We start from the raw sequence: 19403 nt of genomic DNA, 5'->3' as shown, positions 1-19403 counted from the left end.
AAAGTATGGATACAGCTCAGATACTCCACAACTAAAAAATGGATCAAGAAAATATTCCATTCACACAATGGAATATTATTGAGCCATAAAGAATGATTACCATTTCACTGGAAACAAATAGACTTGGAAAATATCCTACTAAGCAAAAAATAAGATGTAAAAAGTCACATGTTATTTCATGTGTGGTGTTAAACCTAAAACAAACATGTAAACAAACACAGGAATGTACATGTGTCTGTATATATGACCAACCTGGTTAAAATATAACACCATGGCAAAAACCTCTTTAAACAATTAACATGCAGTTTAATAAAATTAATATTAGGAATTTGAAACATGTCTGGACTGGGGTGTGGGTACTAATAGGAAGGGGTTAAACACATGTATATTATTGTGACTATATACAATAATATACATGTGTTAAAATGGAACCAGGGAACTTTGATGCTGGTTTGGGAAGGGGGAGGAGGGAGAATGATGGACAGGGTAACTGATCAAGATGCACTGTGTACATAAATGGAAATCATTAAATGAAACACTCTTGTACAACTAATTGTTAGAGCAATGGATAACAATGATGTTTTGGTGGAACTGGGATTTGAATTCAGGGACTTGTAATTGTTAGGCAGGTGTTCAACTACTTTTTGCCTTATTTTTGCAATAGGATCTTCAGTTTATGCCTAGAGCTGGCCTCAAACCACAATTCTCCCAAGTAAGGTATAGGCCATCATGCTCAGCATAGAATTGTTCCCCAGACATCACATCACCTGGGAACTTGTTAGCAATGCAAAACTCAGGTCCTGCCCCAGACCTACACAATCAGAAACTCTGAGCCTGGGGTCCAGCAAAGAACATTTTAGCAAAATCTCCAGGTGATGATGCAATGTATGAGAACCATAACCTTAGTGTTAAGTATTAACTGCAATCAAAAAACAAAGGTCTAGCTGGACACCAGTGGCTCACACCTGTAATCCTAGCTACTCAGGAGGCTGAGATCTGAGGATTGAGGTTCAAAGCCAGCCCAGGCAGGAAAGTTATCTCCAATAACCACTAGAAAACTGGAAGTGGCGCTGTGGCTCAAGTGGTAGAGTGCTAGCCTTGAGCTGAAGAGCGCAAGGACGGCGCCCAAGCCGAGTTCAAGCCCCACAACTGACAAAAACCAAAAACAAAGGTCTGACAAGAAACAAAATCTAACTTTGACAGTCTGAGACTGGAAATTTTACTACAAACCACCATGATCTTCTATTTTGCTTTGTGTACTTTAAACCTTTGTACACTAGAGACTTACTCTTCTATAAGGGGATCAAATTTGTTGGTTAGAATGCAGTTACAAAGGAGAGAAAATGGAATGGAGAAGATAACTGCATAATTATTCCCTCCTATGCATTTTATAGGTTTCTAAATAAGTAATATGGAAAAAAGGATATTTTATAGGTGCTGGATTTCCTATAAATTCATTAACACTATAATAAGTAAAGAATGAGTGCCTGGGAAAGAGCTGTATTTTTCTTGAGATTCATTTGCAGATCAAGAAATTGGGGTTGACACATGAAATAGGTGAGTTATTTTTTCCATTATGTAGGAATATCTTTTGACTTAAAGAGATGGGAAATATAATGGAAAATTTTAAGCACATCCTGATGAACTTGCTTACTGCATAAACAGATTTGATGATTAAGCTTAAAAATGTTTTTCATTGGTGGAGGGTACTTTGTCTTTTCATAAGTACTTCTCTTCCAACAAAAAGTACTCTCTAATACAATGGCAATTTAGTCAGCATTAGGAACAAGAGGACTTTATTCTACTTACTTAACTAAAAGTCATCTCTCTTTACATATCTGAGCTATTATTATTTTTAACCATCTCTACTGGGAGAGTTTCACAAATGTGCTATATACATCTTCCTTTTATTTGATACTTAGGACCAATGGTATAATCTTCCATAACTGAACATGGAGACTAAAGATAAATACAAGACTTTCAGTTCTTGTTCGGGTCTTGTCTATTACTGGCAGCTGCCTGTATTCTGTTGAGTGCTGCATCATTTTCTAATCTAATGTGCTAAACACCCCCCCCCCCCCCACACACACACATACACACACACAAAGCTGACTAGAAGTTTACTTAAAATATAATAAATGATTCTAGGTGAGAATCTTTTCATAGGGAGGATTGTATACATTTTCCTTTACATTTGATTTCGGAAATGTGTTCAGTATTTATCTGGCCTGTAAGATTAACTATAATGTGTAACACTGTTCATATAATTAAAAAAAATGAAAGAGAAACACTTCCATTAAGCACTCAATATGAGTGATTATTTAAACTCAATCTTACATTGAATGATTCTGATAAAGGATGATTTAAAAATCTTACTTTTGTACATCTTCATGTGGATTCTGCCTTCCACACTAATCTCTTTTCCATAAATTTCCCTTGACGAGGTTTCAATAACATTTTAAAAGCCTACATACTATAGCTGTGGTTCACACCTGTAATCTTTACTACTCAGGAGGATGAGAGCTAGAGCATCAAGGTTTATGGTCAATCTTGGCAGAAAAGTCCTCAGGACTCCATCTTAAAAAACAAGCTGGTTTCAGTGACTCATGTCGGGAATCCTAGCTACTCAGGAGGCTGAGATCTGAGGATCGTAGTTCAAAAGCCTGCCTGGACAGGAAAATCCATGAGACTCTTATCTACAATAAAAAAAAAAAAAAAAAAAAACACCCCAGAAAACCGAAGTGTCACTGTGGCTCAAGTAGTAGATCACTAGTTTTGAGCTGAAGAGCTCAGGAACAGCACCCAGGCCCAGAGTTCAAGCCCCATGATGGACAAAACAAACAAAAAAACAACAAGCAGGCTGTTTTCCACTGTCTGGATACAGTGGGGAGCAGTCACAGTGGCTAATAAAGATTCATAGCCACAAACAAACAACAACAAGGCAAACAAAAAAACAGCAAAAAGCTGGGCTGGAGATTGGCTATAGTATTAGAAATCCAGTAGAGCAGCAAGCAGAATAAGGCCTTGAGTTCAACTCAATAGCAAAAGAAAGAAAAAAAGAAAAAGCCCTCTGATACCATATTCCCTGACATCTCTGCAGTTGATGTGGATTACTTGTTTTCCTGAACTGATTTTGACTCTACACATTCTCTTAAGTTGTCTGGTTCTTATTAGAAGCCGTTCAACACTCCTTGTATTTCAATAACATTCAAATATCCACAATACACTTCTATTTCCAAGACTTTTCATCTAGATGTTAAGAATATAGGGCCACTTTATTTGATCAGTTTCTTCTTCATTTTCTTGTTTCTTTTTTCTACCATTCAAGGAGGCAGTACTTACACAGATCCAGCAAGCAACTCTGAAGATCCTCAGACTTCTGTTTACAATGGCTGTCAAACCTACTCCTTCCACAGATCAAAGACTACTATATAATTCTTCTCTTATCTCTACCCTGTGTCGTCAAATCTTGACCACACTAAAACAGTAGAAAAGCCTGTATCTCCATGATGAAGTTAGAATTTAGCAATATTAAGAGTTGTATAATTACATATTATTAAACCAAGAATGGCCTAACAAACTGAACAGAGCAAGCTGTATTATTACACACATTATTTCAGTGGTCATAATTTGATTCATTGATGTACATGTTATAAAAAGTCTCCAAATAAGTTGGGTGCTCCGGCTGGAAAGGTGGCTCAGTGGTAGAGAGCTTGCCTTGCATGCCTGAGGCCCTGGGTTCGATTCCTCAGCACCACATAAGCAAAAAGAAAAAACCCGGAAGTGGCACTGTGGCTCAAGTGGTAGAGCACTAGCCTTGAGCTGAAGAGCTGAGGGACAGCGCCCAGGCCCAGAGTTCAGGCCCCACGACCGGACCCAAAAAAAAAAAAAAAAATGAGTTGGGTGCTCACATCTGTAATCCTAACTACTCAAGAGTCTGAGAACTGAAGATCACGGTTGGGAGCCAACATGGGCAGGAAAGTCTGAGACTCTTTCCTCCAATTAAACACACACACCCATACACAAAAAAAGCCGTAAGTGGAGCTGTTGTTCAAGTGGAAGAGCACTAGTCCTGAGCGACAGAGGCCATGGACAGTGCCCAGATCTTGAGTACAAGTCCTCAGAACCCGCACAAAAACAAAACAAACAGAAAAGCTCTATTTTTACCACATTTAAAATGATGTTTCTCAAACATTTTCAGCCAATGTCCCTTGCCAGGAGAGGAGAAATCTGAACCTGAAACCCAAGGCACCTCTAAAACCCAAATGCTATGACAAACTAATTTTACCTTTAAAATTAATAAGAGGCCAAAGTTCTAAGTAGCTCATTAGTAGAGTCCTTCCTAAGCATGCAGGAAACCCTGAGTTAATCTCCAGCATCCCCCCAAAACTAAGCAAATAAAATTAATGTGTCATTGTCGCTCCATAAAACACACTTGTGCTTCTAGAAACGACATTTAACATTGTTTTAGCAGTAAGTACCAATGCTCCAATACTTCTGAAAGGGGCACTTGGTTTATCCCGTGGCTCTGCATGCTTCTATACCTCCCACCTCTAGAGTCTGAACAAGACATAAGAACGGGTTTACTGTCCAGCTCTTGAAGGGACTGATAGAAGCGAGACAGGTGACATGAGAATCCAACATTTACTTGAAATTCGAGAACCTTAATAACCGCTAACTAATTTCAAATTAGAACACCACGACAATGCTTCAAAATGTCACTCAGTCTTTTACTAATTCCAAAACCTTCCAGTTTAAAGTTGTTAGGTTTTTTTTTTTAATCATTGATCCCTTTTACATCTCCACGTTGCTTCTTTTCTAATGAACGAAGTGCACTTCCCATTTTAAATACTATGTCACAGGACAGGCACCTCTTCGTATGTATTTTGCTTCCCTAGCCTTCAAAGTGTTGTTTTCTTCTCCAGGGCCAGAGAGCTTAGTCCTTCAGGGACTGCACTCTCCGGATCCTGAACATTACAACAAAGGCAGGGAGGCGTCGTAACCAGGGGTCCCGAGTGCCTCTACCGGCGGCGCCCGGACACGGGACAAGCGACGCTGTGATGTCGCTGGAAGCTCGGAAGCGAAGCGCCAGCGCCTCACCGGCTGCAAACGACAGTCCTAATTACAGTGTCGCAGGTAACCCATCATTAGCCTCCACCAGTCAGGGGTCCACTCGGGGAACAACCCACACCGCAAGGCCGGCAAGTTCCCCTCGAACCCTGAACCGGCCCGAGTTCCGGCCGCCCTCCGCTGGCTCGGGGCCGGCCCCGGGCGTGGACGCGGCCCGCTCAGCGCCGCGGCTCAGACAGCCCCAGGCCCCGGATGTGACGGCACCGCCGCCCCAGGCGCTTGTCCTCCGGACCAGGGTGGGGTGTCCCGGAAAAGCGGCCTGGGGGAGGGGGGTGTTCTTCCCACCGAGCAGCCGGTCACCACGTACCCAAGTAAGCAGGCTCTCGCACAGCTCCACCCGCTCCACCGACTCCACGTTGAACATCTTTCTCGCGGGGGTTCTGCAGCGTCTCTTCGCCCAGCCAGACACCGCGCGCTCGGCCTGAGGGCGAGTCCGCAGGTCCGGCAGCCGACCGGCTTCTGGCTCACTGTTCTCAGGCCCGACTGCCGCCGCCGCCGCCGCCTCTGGCCCTGGCAGCAGCTCTCGCACCGTCACCCCGGCGCCCCTCCTTCTCGCGCTCAGGCCCGTGTGCCCCGCCCCGGCTGCCCACGCCCTCCTGCGCTTTCGGAAACCAGCGCTAGCCACGGCCGCGCCACTGCGCACACTCGCGCTCTGCTGGGCCCAGTCCACCGCGCGCGCCCCCGACTCCGGGGCGCTGCGTGTCTCCACGCGCACGCGCCCGACCTGCCGACGGCGGGTCTTCCTTTCGCGTCCTCGCGCTCTTACGGAAGCTCCGCAGTGCGCGTGCGCCAGCGCCCGCACTCCAAATTGAAAAAGAGACAGCTTGTAGTTGCCCGGGAGGGGGTGGCAAGGCGGTCCCCGGAAATATCCTCTGTTCTGTCACCGGGAACTGGCGAGGTAGTTCCTCCGCGGTGGAGAGGTACGCGCCCCTCTACCTGGTCGCGAGCGTGTGGCCGGCCACGCCCCCGAACCCGGCCCGCGGCTGGTAGGGACAGCGGGGTCCCGCGTGGGCGGGACTACAGGGGCGGCGTGGGGCTGTGGTTCTGCGGGTGCCGGTCTCTGCCTTGATCCCGCCCTCTGCCTGCCTACCAGAATCCGGTACTAAGCCCAGGATCTCGCCATTCCCATCCAGAACCGCCGGCGACGGTGAAAGGGGTCCGGGTGGTGGGCATCTTGGCCTTGGGTGGCTTGAGCCTCATCTCCCAGAAAACAGTATTCGAAATGGGAGAGGGTGGATGGCCAGGTCCCCAATGCATAAAGGACCGCCACAGTTCTAAAGGCCTGTTTCTCCTAGTGTTGGGAGTTGGCTTCCTGGAGGTACATCATTGGACAGTTCTCACCTTTGTAGAGACACAAATATGTAAACAGTTTGTGATACGTTTCTAAACAGTATGGTATATGAAGAAAACTTTGTAGGACATACATGCTTAAGGAATAATTAAAACAGCCAGATGACAAAAGTTTTGCCAGCTCCCAGAAGCTGCTCATAACCTCCTTGGCCTGACTGTGGCCTTGGGCACTTTCTCTACCACCTATATAAGCATGCAGTATAGTTTTCCTCTGCCTGATTTGAGCTTTTATGAATGGAATCATGCTATGTTAATCTGTGGTTTTCAATTAATATTAAAGTACTTGGGTTTTCCTATAGGTTTTTGCATTTTCTACTATTCCATTTATGAATATAGCATTACATCCCATTCTGCTGGTATGTGTTTGTGTCAGTTTAAAAGTACTCTAAACAATGTTATAAACATTGACATTATTGCAAACATACTGGCGTTTCTGGGGCAGGTGCTTTGGAGTCCTAGGAGAACTGTGGACCAATGTGGTATGTATAACTATCAGATAATGCCTGGTTGTATTTGAAGTGCTGCAAGTTAAAGTTACACATTTTAACCTTCACAAGACAATTTGTTATTATCTTAGTCTATAAAATCTGTAAATTCTACAAGCTTTGACAGTCAACTATTTCTTCTGTGTTGGGTGATATGTACATTTCTTTTGCTTATTGTTAGCTATTCCTCCTCCTCTCCCCCCCTCCCCCCCCCCCCCCCCCCCCCCCGGGCCTGTGTGCTTTGATTCTCTACCACTTGGGCCACATTTCCAGTTTTTTGGTGGTTAATTGAAGACTCTTAAGGATTTTCTTGCCTGGCTGGTTATGAAACACGATCCTCAGATTTCAGCCCCCTGATTAGCTACAGATGTGAGCCTCCAAAGCCCAAATCAAAAGTAGGTTTTCTTAAAGCCCTATAGTTGAGAAGCAGGGGACTTGCCTAACACAGGTGCTAGGTTTTATCGCTAGCACTGGGGGTGAGGAGGGAAAGTAGGTTTCTTATTGAGTACTAAGAACTGTCAAGACAGCATAAAGTTTTTTGGTTTTTTTTTTTGGTCCGGTTGTGGGGACTGAACTCTGGGCCTGGGCACTGTCCCTCAGCTCTTCAGCTCAAGGCTAGCGCGCTCTACCACTTGAGGCACACCGCCACTTCCGGCTTTTTTCTTTTTTCTTATGTGGTGCTGAGGAATCGAACCCAGGGCCTCAGGCATGCAAGGCAAGCACTCTACCACTGAGCCAACTTCCCAGCCCCCAGACAGCATAAAGTTTTTAATGATGCCTCATGGAGGACTAGCTGATAGCTCATACATAACTGATCTTTTTATGAGTGTAAAAATAACTTACTAGAAGTCTTTCTTCTCAGTGGTCTTTCTTGCAAGCATCCTTCTTAAACCAAAGAAAGAAAACCCTTTAGCAACTGTGATTATGACTCTTTGTCTTTGGTTCCTCTGTTGGTGCTTCTAGGTCAAACCAGAGTTCCTGCATTTCATACTAAGTTGATTCTGTAGAATTCCTGTCACTTTAAATGACTCTCCCTTGTTTGGCAAGTAAATAGTCAATATACTATATTGACTTCAGCCTGACTGGTGAGGACCATTTGCTGGTGTATACCAATTGTCTTTGACTGTGGAGGCCAAAGGTGCTAGACCTTGATGGAGGACTATGGAGTAGGAGGCATCATTTCGCCAGCGGCTTAGGTTTTCAAGGCCTTGATAAAATTAACGAAATGCCTCCTTTTCTAGACGTGGCTGTGAATCCACAATGGTGTGTGTGTGTGAGTGTGTGTGTATATGTGTGTGTGTGTGTGTGTGTGTGTGTGTGTATGCTGCAGTGTTCTTGAGATTGTGTGTATGAGACTGAACTCTGGAGGGCCTGGGTACGGTCCCTTAGCTTTTTCACTCAAGATTAGAACTCTACTACTTGAGCCACAGCTCCATTTCTGGCATTTTTGGTTGTTAATTGGAGATAAGAATCTCATAGACTGAGCTAGTTTTGAACTAGGGTCCTCAAATCTCAGCCTCCTGAGTAGCTAAGATTACAAGTATGAGCCACCAGCTTGTTCTTAAATTTTTTTTGTTTTTTTGTTAGTTGAGGGGCTTAAACTCAGGGCCTGGGGACAGTCCCTGAGCTCCTTTGTTCAAGGCTGGTGCTCTATCACTTTGAGCCACAGCTCGACTTCCCAGTTTTGAGTGGTTAATTGAGATGAGTCTCATGAGAACTTTTCTGCCTGGTTTGGCTTTGAACCGTAATCTTCAGATATTAGCCTCCTCAGTAGCTAGGATTACAGGTATGAGCCACCAGTGCCTGGCTTAAGATTTATTTCATAGTACAAATTAGCCTCCATGAACAAAACTAAAGTTTCTTGAATGGAATTGCAGAAGCCATATAGACATCAAGTTTCTAAATGTTTGGAGAAAGACACTGAATCTTTTCTTTGTTCTAGGAAGTCCTTAAATTTTGTTTTCCCCGTGTGTGTGTGTGTGTGTGTGTGTGTGTGTGTGTGTGTGTGTGTGTGTCAAAGAGAGTTTGAGATTAAATTGTACAGCTATTGCACTACTCATAAGGCATGACCAAATTTTACATAGTTCTGCTGATTCCTTGATTGTAGTTAATTAAAATGTTAGAGCTTCTTCTCACAACTTGTAGAATGTGCCATACGATATGTTAAATGCTTTACCTTCATGATATTATAAGTTGTGTAAGGTATTTTATTTGCTTAAAAAATGGCAACCTAAATTGTGCGTTGTACATAGGAGGAAATTGAGACTCACACTTCACAGAAGCACACAGCTGGCTGACTGCTTTACAATATTAAGCTACTCCTTTGTAAGATTTAGCCAGCTAAGCAGTGGCAAAACCAGTCCTCTTCAGGTTTCTAACTACATACTTTCCAAGATCAATTGTGTCTTGTTTTTGTAATATAATCTGGGTGCGGGTAGCTCATGCCTATAATCCTAGATATTAAGGAGGCTGACATCTGAGGATTACAGTTTGAAGCCAGCCTAGGCAGGAAATTCTGTGAGACTCTGATTGCCAATTAACCACTAAAAAACTGGAAGTACAGCTGTGACTCAAAGTGGTAGAGTGCTAGCCTTGAGTGAAAAAGCTCAAGGACAGTACCCAGGCCCTGTCTGAATTAAAGCCCCACGGCTGACAAAACAAAAACAAAACTTCATTTTTAAATATGATAAGATCCCATGAAATGATTTATTTATATTGTATTCTATTAGTGTTCCTTCCAAAAGCATACAAGACCTTGCACACTGCTCAAGGGAATAAGATGTAGCTTCTAATAAAAAAGGAATCATGACTAGTAGGTGAGTTTAGCAATTGACATGCCCTGCAGTCCAGATGTGCCTCCTTTTGCCCTATACTGGAATCCTAGAAGGTACCCTATGAAAACTGAGAGTGGGTAAATAGTGGTTAAGAAGAGTCTTTGAGAGCGAATCTGCATCTCAACAGAGCAGTATATACTGCTTTATTTTTTCATAAATGTTCAAGAGGTACATAGTTGAGATGAATTTAAACTACAGAAATATATCCTGGGGAAAGTGATGATTGGCTCTTCAGTTCTGCAGCCCATTCAATGTCTTTAACTTTTGGTTTTTATCTTGCTTGCCTTCTTTCTGTTTTGAAAGCTCTGAACAGGTAAATGTAGGGGCGAAAGGAAAGGAAGGTATCATGAAGCCCAACTTAAATATTTTGCAGAAAATGAGAAGTCGTGAGAGACAGTGAGGTCACATCTGTGGTAACAGAATTGAGAACCTGTTACTATCAGGCAAAATCAGAAACACTATTTTATTCTAGAAGAACACTGATTATGACAAACTGAAATTAGAGCACTGTAGTCAGGTTAATTTTGGAGTTCCTCTTCAAGATTTAGCTAGGTAAGGTGATACATGGCTGTAACCCCAGTGCTTGGGAGACTGAAGCTAAAGGACAACCAATTAAAGGCCAGCCTGACTACAAAGGAAGACAAAACAAACAAAAGGTTGAGGTGTTTATGTCCTTTCTCCAGGTAGGAAATATGAGTCTTTTTATTGTTTATCCCTTGTAGTCTCAAATCCAACCATCCTTTTTCAGATTGAGATACTTTATAGTATCTTATTTTCTAGCCCTTAATTTCCAGTTCTCTTTTTACTCATTTTTTTTTCAAAGAAGCATTATGGTAGGATACTACTGAGACCTTCAACAAGTCGGTAAAATACCCATAGGAGATCTTATTGTGGCAGCCTTAGGTTTGGTTGAGATTACCAAATTATAGGAAAATGTAGCTGACTTCTTTGTGCTTCTCAACAACACTGGAAATTTCTGCTGCAAAAAACATTGTATGGTCACACAATACCTGAGAGCATCCTGGATCTCTGAGCTCTTGAAAGTATACAGGAAGCAATATCTTGAGGGTATAACTGCATATATATGGATAGTGAACATATAAAAATTGTTTAGTAGAATTTAGTTACATTACCACTGATCACACCTGGAAGTACATAGAAACAAATTGAACACATTTTTTAAAGTTCCTCATAGTAAAATGTCTAAAAGTATATAACACAGTAGAAAATATGAGTAATAATAATTTCAGTGACCTATGAATGCACTTATCTTTCAAAGTACTTTCTCTTTAGTTAATTTGATTTAATTTGACCATTGAAGTAATTAGAATCAGTAACTAGAGACTGGGAATCTTGGCAGATAATATTTTTATTACTTTTGAAAAGATAGTAGTGCTCACTACCTTTTAGGAATTTTGAAAGAGCCATAGGTGTGTCAGAGAAAACAGGAAACAATTAAAAAAAACTAAACTGACCACCTAACCTGACCTTAGATTATGAGAAGCTTTTTATTTTCTAGTTTCAGTGATATTTGACTCTGTGTGCGCATGTGCAAGTGTGCGTGTGTGCGCGTGCTCATGCCAGTCCTAGGGCTTGAGCTTAGGCCTTGGGCGTGGTCCCTGAGCCTTTTTGCTCTACGATAGTGCTTTACCACTTGAGCCACAACTCCACTTCTAGCTTTTTTGGTGGTTAATAGGAGATAAGATTCACATGTATTTCAGCTTCCTGAGTAACTAGGATTATAGGCATGGGACACCAGTGCCCAGCTTTGGCTGTTCTTTTGAATGAAGATGCTGAACTAGACCTTTGAGTTTACTGATGCACACCTTCATAATGGGTACTTGGAACCTGTCATTAGCAAGTTCCTAATCTCTCTATTACTATGTGTAAAACTGAGGAAACATGTCTTTGATCTACCTGTTTGCTTGGCTTTCTTCTAAGAGCAGTAAGTAATTTTCTTATTAGCTAATTCATGTTCACTCCATACTGAAAATTTCTTCTTCACAGAGACTCTCCTGATTAATTGTGATTTGGAATAAAACTCTTTTCAATGCAGTAAGTTACATCAATGCAAAACTTTAAATTATAATATGATATCTACTTAATTGAATTATTTATTTCTTTCGTTTCTCAGATAGCTTATAAGACTTAGAATTGTATGATTTTTTTCCATCTAAAATCATGTGTTACCCTGGTATTTGTACTCCAATGTGTTGAGCTGTTTCCCCTCTTACTTGTAGAACCATTTTTCTCTAGTTTATAAAAAAGAAATTACATTTGCTTCTGCTCTTAAGAAATTTTAGCCTCATAATGGTTCTGTATTTGAAAGAACTCTGAACCATAAGCTGACCTTAATTTCAAGTGAGACTAATAGTTTTTCAAGCACCAGAATTTTCACTAATTCAAGTAGTCTTAGTATAGACATATATGTCCTTTCTTTTTTCCTTTTTTTTTTTTTTTGGTTGGTGGTGAGGCTTGAACTCTGGGCTTGGGCACTGTCCCCAGGCTCTTCAGCTCAAAGCTAGCGCTCTACCACTTGAGCCACAGTACACTTCTGGTTTTCAAGTGGCTTATTGGAGATAAGAGTCTCACGGACTTTCCTTGCCTGGGCTGGCTTTGAACCGTGATCCTCAGATCTCAGCCTCCTAAGTAGCTAGGATTACAGGCGTGAGCCACTGGCACCTGGCATATATGTCCTTTCTTGATTCATGTGGTCTAAGTATAGACATAAATGTCCCATCGCATTTGCTTTTCAAAATACTAGCAAACACTGTTAAGAATGGTAAGTCACTTTTATTTAGACAAGTATTTATTAGGTCCTCCAGTGGACAGAGTATATACTAGGAAATATAGGAATAGTTATAGAAGACTACAATAGAATTCCTTTCCCAAACATGGTAAATCCCATATGACACATGTATTTGGTGCTCCAAAGGAGAAAAATCAGATCTTCTTGGAGACTTCATTTAGAAAAAAGCAGGAAAGAAGAGTGCCTTTTTCCTCAAAAGAGCCTAAATTTGAAGAGGAAAAGTTTTTTTTTAAGTTTTATCTTAAAGATATAAATGCAGCTGGGAGATGGCTCAGTGGTAGAGTGCATGAGGCCTTGGGTTCGATTCCTCAGCATCACATAAGCAGTAAAAGCTAGAAGTGGTGCTGTGGCTCAAGTGGTAGAACACTGAAGAGCTGAGGAACAGCCCCTAGGCCCAGAGTTCAGGCCCCACAACCTACAAAAACAGAAAAGAAAAGAAAAAGATATAAATGGATGATAAAATGCAATCGTCATTTCCTTATAGGAAATAAGAGTTTGTACTCTCCAAAGTAATATTTCTAGCAATTTTTTTCATTAGTGAGTCTTTACTGGAATTGTGCCTAATATAGTCTATATTATGAGCATGCTATGAATATTAAATATGTTAGAAATCAGCTACACAAATATGAACTGCTATATAAATTACATTTTCACTATCACTTGTAACTTTTGTTTGTCATATTTTAGACCTGGAATGGCCAAATATCAAGGTGAAGTTCAAAGTTTGAAACTGGATGATGATTCAGTTATAGAAGGAGTAAGTGACCAAGTGCTTGTGGCTGTGGTGGTCAGTTTCACTTTGATTGCTACCCTGGTATATGCACTTTTCAGGTGAGACTAAAGGACAAATGAATTCAGACACTGTATTTTCAAAGGTCACTGACTCTTGATTCTCTCCTAGTAATATGTGATTCTAAAGCAAGTGGCTGATCGCAATGATTATATACACTTACTAAAGTATTTCATTTTTAATTGAGCTCTGAATGCTAATATATATTTTTCTACATTACCAGAAAATATTTGAGTTTACCATTCATATTTTGATTAAAATGTTAGTATTTCTTAGTAGATTATCATAGTTTAAAGTAACTGGGCTTGGGAGGTGGCTCAGTGGTACAGTGCTTGCCTTGCATGCGCGAAGCCATGGGTTTGATTCCTCAGCACCACGTAAGCAGAAAAAGCTAGAAGTGGCACTGTGGCTCAAGTGGTAGGGCACCCCTTGAGCTGAAGAGCTGAGGGACAGCACCCAGGCCCAGAGTTCAAGCCCCATGACCGACCAAAAAAAAAAAAGACATAGTTTAAAGTAATTAATTTTCATTGGGATAGAGGCATGGTTCAAGTGGTAGAGTGTCTTTCTACCAAGTGTGAGGCCCTGAGTTCAAACCCTAGGACTACCACCACCACCAACAAAAAGATAAAAATTTATTAAAAAGACCTGGTACAGTAGCTCATGCCTGTAATCTTAGCTACTCCGAGATTTGAGGATCTCTGTTTGAACCCAACAGGGGCAGAAGAATCTGTGAGACTCTTAACTCAGTCACCAAAAAGCAGAAAGTGGAGGTATGGATCAAGTGGTAGAGTGCCAGCTTTGAGGGAAAAGCCAAGAAGAGCTCCAGGCACTGAGCCTAAGCCCTGGTATGGACACACACACACAAAATATAATAAAATATTTCTAGATATACTTAAAGGAAACTACATCAGTATGTCAAAGAGATATCTGCAATCTCATGCTCATTGCAGTATCATTTAGAGTATCTAAGATAGAATAAACCAAAATGTCCACTGAAAGACAACTGGATAAGGAAAAGGGATGCATATATATAATACAATGGAACACTATACAGACTTTTTTATGTATGTGTGCCAGTATTGGGGCTTGAACTCAGTCTCCTAGCTTTTTGTGGCACTCTGTTTCTTGAGCCACTCCTCACTCCTGGCTTTTTCCTGGCTAACTGAAGATCAGAGTGTCACTTTCCTGTCTGGCTGACTTCAAACCACAATCCTCACATCTCAGCCTCTTGAATAGCTAGATGTGAGCCACCAATGACTAGCTCCAATACAGACTTTAAAAGGATAGAATTCGGGGAAGGGAGCGAGGGAGGGGATGGTAGGGGGAAAACAATGAGGGGGTAACAATGTTCAAGAGGAAGTGTACTCATTACCTCACTCATGTAACTGTAACCCTCTGTATAGTATCTTTACAATAAAAAAAAAAAGGATAGAATTCCTTGGGCACCAGTGGCTCACGCCTGTAGTCCTGGCTACTCAGAAGAATGAGATCCTGCCAGCCTGGGCAGGAAAGTCTGTGAGACACTTATTTCCAGTAAACCACCAAGAAAAAAAAAGCTGTAAGTGAAGCTGTGGCTTAAGTGGTAGAGTACTAGCCTTGAGTGAAAGGATAGTGCCAGGGCCCTGAATTCAAGCTCCAGGACTTGCATAAAAATAAATAAAAACAGTATAAAAATCCTCTCAATTCACTACCTTAATTAACCTGGAGGACATTGTGCTAACTGAAATAATACAAGCCCAAAAGATTAAATACTCCATGATTTCATTTATATGTGGAATCTAAAATGGTTAAACTCCCTAAATCACAGAGTAAATGAGTTCAGCCACCATTGGCTTAGGGAAATTTTTGTAAAAGGATATAAAAGTTTCAGTCAGGATGAATTTTATAAAGAAGAGGATGAGAACTAGGGAAAAAATTACACAGATCACAAAACCATTAGTAAAGTAACCCATTAAAAATATTCATAAAAATTAAAAATATTCATAAAATAGCCAGCCTGGACAGAAAAGTCTGTGAAACTTTTTTTTGGGGGGGGGGGAGGGGGGGTCCGATCGTGGGGCCTGAACTCTGGGCCTGGGCACTGTCTCTCAGCTCTTCAGCTCAAGGTTAGAGCTCTACCACTTGAGCCACAGTGCCACTTCTGGCTTCTTTTCTTTTTGCTTATGTGGTGCTGAGGAATTGAACCCAAGGCCTCATGTATGCAACGCAAGTGCTCTACCACTGAGCCACCTTCCCAGCCCCCATCTGTGAAACTCCTATCTCCAATAAACTACCAGAAAACTGAAAGTGGCGCTGTAGCTCAAATGGTAGAGCACTCACCTTGAGCTGAAGAGCTGAGGGACAGTGTTCTGGCCCAGAGTTCAATCAAGCCCCATACTGACAAAAAAAAATCATGAAATAAAATTGGAGGAACTAATACTGGGGATTGAACTCTGGACCTTGATTTGACCTACCACTTGATCAATACCTTTTATGTTTCATTTTTCATTATTGCTAGGTATATAATTTGCAAACATTTTTTTCTAGTTTATGGATTGCCTTTTCAGGGTTTTTTTTTGTTTTGTTTTGTTTTTTTGCCATTCTTGGGGCTTAAACTCTGCGCCTGGGTGCAGTCCCTGAGCTCCTTTTGCTCATGGCTAACACTCTGCCACTTGAGTCACTGTGCTACTTCCAGCTTTTTCTGTAATTAATTGGCGACTCTTTTGTCACTTTTTGATTTTGGTACCCCGTGCCTTGTATATATGTTTATCTGATTTGGGGAAGGGAAGGGGAAATAATGAAATGGTGAGACAAAGGACAAAGAGTGAACCAATGCAACAGTGATACTCACAAGACACCATATTGGAAATGAACTTTACAACTTGGGGGTGGGGGAGTGGGAGAAAAACAAGGGAGGGGTAACAATGTTCAACAAGAATGTACTCATTACCTTATGTAACTGTAACCCCTCTGCATTACCGTTACAATATTAGTAAATTAAAAGGTTCTCACAGACTTCCCTGCCCAGGCTGCCTTCAAACCGTGATCCTCTGATCTCAGCCTCTTGAGTAGCTAGGATTACAGGTGTGGGCCCCCAGCACCCAGTCTTTTCACTCTTTTGATACCTTTTGTTATGTAAGAGGTGCTCTGTTTTGTATTTTCTTTCTTCCAGTACTAGTGATTGAACCCAAAGGCTTGCCCATGCTAGGCAAGCATTTTACCTTTTTGGGGGGGAGGGGAGGGAGGAGTGGTCCGATCGTGGGGCCTGAACTCTGGGCCTGAGCGCTGTCTCTCAGCTCTTCAGCTCAAGGCTAGCGCTCTACCACTTGAGCCACAGCGCCACTTCTGGCTTTTTTATTTTTTCTTCTTATGTGGTGTTGAGGAATCAAACCCAGGGCCTCATGCATGCAAGGCAAGCACTCTACCACTGAGCCACCTTCCCAGCCCACATTCTACCTTTTGAGCCATACCTATCACCTTAGTTTTTTCTGACATTGGCCTGTGATTCTTCTGTTTACATTTGTTGAGTAGCTAGAATGACAGAACCATACTGTATAGCTTTTTACGGATTGAGATAGGGATGTTATGAACTTTTTGCCCAGGGTTCATCTTGAACCATTGATCCTCTCTATTTCAGTTTCCCTAGTAACTAGGATTACAGGTATGAACTGTGCCTGTCAAAATTCACCAAAACTTAAGATGTTTCAATAGAGTTAAAGAAGTTTCATTACACTTATGTTTCACTTGTTATAGTCTGTCAGCATTCTTTTCTAAAACTTGCATATTTTACTAAAAATTGAATAATATGGGATTGATAGCTTTAGATTTTTCCCTATCCCTTTAGAATATTGGAGTTCTTGCTTCTGTTGGATGTGGCTTACCTAAAAAGCAAACAGTTTTCTACAGATTAAAGATTGTATAGACTTAAAAATGGTTCACAATGTTTAAGTTTAGGGAAAAAAGGCTACAGCTAAATGAAATTGAACCATGATTGACATGTAAATCTTCATATCTAGCAGCCTAGCTACCACTTCTAATTTCTCTGGCATTTCAGACCATCAGTTTATATTAGCCATCAACTTTTTAATTTTCCATTCTCCATTTTACATGTTAATGTCCAGATGTTAGTTGCATGTTTGGTTCTAGCTTTTCTATAAATCTTATATAATCTTATTTTTTGTTTTCTTTCCCCTCAATCCTGAAAAGTTAAGCGAAAGACTGAATTAGATATGGAAGAGTGTTCAAATGTAATAATATGTAGAACTGTAGAACTAAATATTTTAAAGGAGTTTCAAAAAAGAAATGTGCTAACCAGCACATTTTTATATTGTTATATTTTTATTTGTATTGTATTTATTACATATATTTACATATATAATTTATATTTATATAATTACATTATAAACATATAATATAAAGAATATTAAAATAAATATATAATTTGCATAACATAAAAATATAAAATATATTATACTATCTATTTATTATCTATATTTGTTATATTATATTACTTATATTTTTATATTTACATTTTTATTATTATATAATCAGCCACATTCTTTATATTATTTGTGAGCTTTCCATTACAACCAATCTCCAAAGTACTACACCTCTGGATATTATCATTTGCCAGTTAAACCTAATATTAATCAGTGATCAAGGGTCTGGGAGGACCTCACCACAGAGTAGCCTGGAATGTACAGTCCTGGAATTAGACTATTGTTATATATCCTCAATAACATTTAATAAGTTACCAGCTATTCTGAGCCACAACTACAGTATAAAAGCAAATAGATCATATGACAATATTTATAACCAACACTTGTTATATTCTATTTAATAGAAATGTACATCAGAACATTCACCCAGAAAATCAAGAGCTAGTAAGAGTGCTTCGAGAACAACTTCAAACAGAACAGGTACTTTTATATGTGCATTTATGTAAATCAATATTATAACTCTTCTTGTAGATGCAGTTGTGATTAAGCATTTGGAAATTACTTTGAGAAATGACAGCTTTTTTTTCCTGCTTCAAATTGTCCTAAATTGGTCTATAGGTTATATATTTTCAGATTAAGCAAGTTACCTAGTCTTATTCTGTTCAGTTTTTGTTTTTATTTTTACTGACTTGTTTTAAACTTATGTTTGTGCAGAAATAATCACTTTATTTCATTGTAATCACTGTAACTTGGCCTTAACTGAAATGTAGTGGAAACTCTACTTTTTAATATATATCGCTTAAGACCTTTAAAGAAATGACTGGAAAGGGTGCCTGCTCATTGTCTCCTTTTCCCCTTTCTTCAGTGGTGAAAGTTAATGAAACTGTAGAAAAAGAAGAAAACTTATCTACTCAGCCTCTTCTTTTTTTACCAAATGGAATCTTTAAGAACCAGAAATGAAATATGGTTTAGGAAGGCTGGAGTAAGTGGGACATTGTATATATCTGAATCAAGATAACTAGCAACAAAAACAAAAATTGAAAATGTTTTCTGCTAATGGCTTATGCCTGTAATCCTAGCTATTCAGGGATGAGACCCAAGGATTGCAGTTCAAAACCAGCTCAAGCAGGAAAGTCCACGAGACTCTTATTTCCAATTAACCCACAAAACAGCCAGAAGTGGGTGCATGACTCAAGGGTTAAAGCACAAGCCTTGAGCAGAAAAGCAAAACAAGAACATAAAGCTCTGAGTTCAAGCCCCAGTACCAGTACCAAAAAGAAAAGAAAAAGAACATACTTTCCTACTCAAAGTTCAATTCTATTAAAGTTCTGTAATTTACTAATTCACCAAATATTTTTTGAACTTCTATTTTATGCCAGACAATGTAGGCACTGGAAATTTAATTGTGAACTAAATTCATTTAAAAAAATCATGCCATCATGGAATTTCAATTCATTGACATAGAATACTTTCAGGATATTAGTAGTACTATTTCCAGAACTGTTATCAATAATTCAAGTTTTATAACTTATAAAGTGACTTTACAAACTTCTGGGTTAGCTTTATAACTTACCATAATAAGGGATG

The 19403-nt window shown here is 40.4% G+C and overlaps 2 protein-coding genes across 6 annotated transcripts in view; one reads left to right on the top strand and one right to left on the bottom strand.

The window, feature by feature from the left end:
• Nucleotides 1–5698, bottom strand: part of Hook3 (hook microtubule tethering protein 3) — a 140922-nt gene extending 135224 nt beyond the window's left edge. The window contains exon 1 of one of the 2 annotated variants that reach the window (XM_042679498.1): nt 5438–5698. In XM_042679498.1, coding sequence (XP_042535432.1) covers nt 5438–5494 — 57 coding nt within the window. In that variant the 5' untranslated portion in view covers nt 5495–5698. The remainder of the gene's footprint in view (nt 1–5437) is intronic. The other variant, XM_042679499.1, reaches the window with a different exon arrangement.
• A 168-nt stretch (nt 5699–5866) lies between these two features.
• Rnf170 (ring finger protein 170) overlaps nt 5867–19403 on the top strand; it is a 29288-nt gene continuing 15751 nt past the window's right edge. Inside the window, exons 1-4 of one of the 4 annotated variants that reach the window (XM_042679500.1) lie at nt 5867–6050; nt 11807–11854; nt 13296–13439; nt 18221–18296. In XM_042679500.1, the coding sequence (XP_042535434.1) occupies nt 11850–11854; nt 13296–13439; nt 18221–18296 (225 nt within the window). In that variant the 5' untranslated portion in view covers nt 5867–6050; nt 11807–11849. Of the gene's footprint in view, nt 6117–6185; nt 6278–11806; nt 11855–13295; nt 13440–18220; nt 18297–19403 lie in introns of those variants that run through there. The other 3 variants (XM_042679501.1, XM_042679503.1, XM_042679504.1) reach the window with 3 other exon arrangements.

The sequence above is a fragment of the Dipodomys spectabilis genome, unplaced genomic scaffold (assembly GCF_019054845.1).
Source record: "Dipodomys spectabilis isolate Male_0828 unplaced genomic scaffold, ASM1905484v1 ptg000052l, whole genome shotgun sequence".
Classification (NCBI taxonomy): domain Eukaryota; kingdom Metazoa; phylum Chordata; class Mammalia; order Rodentia; family Heteromyidae; genus Dipodomys; species Dipodomys spectabilis.
This window is presented reverse-complemented; position numbering and strand designations above follow the sequence as displayed.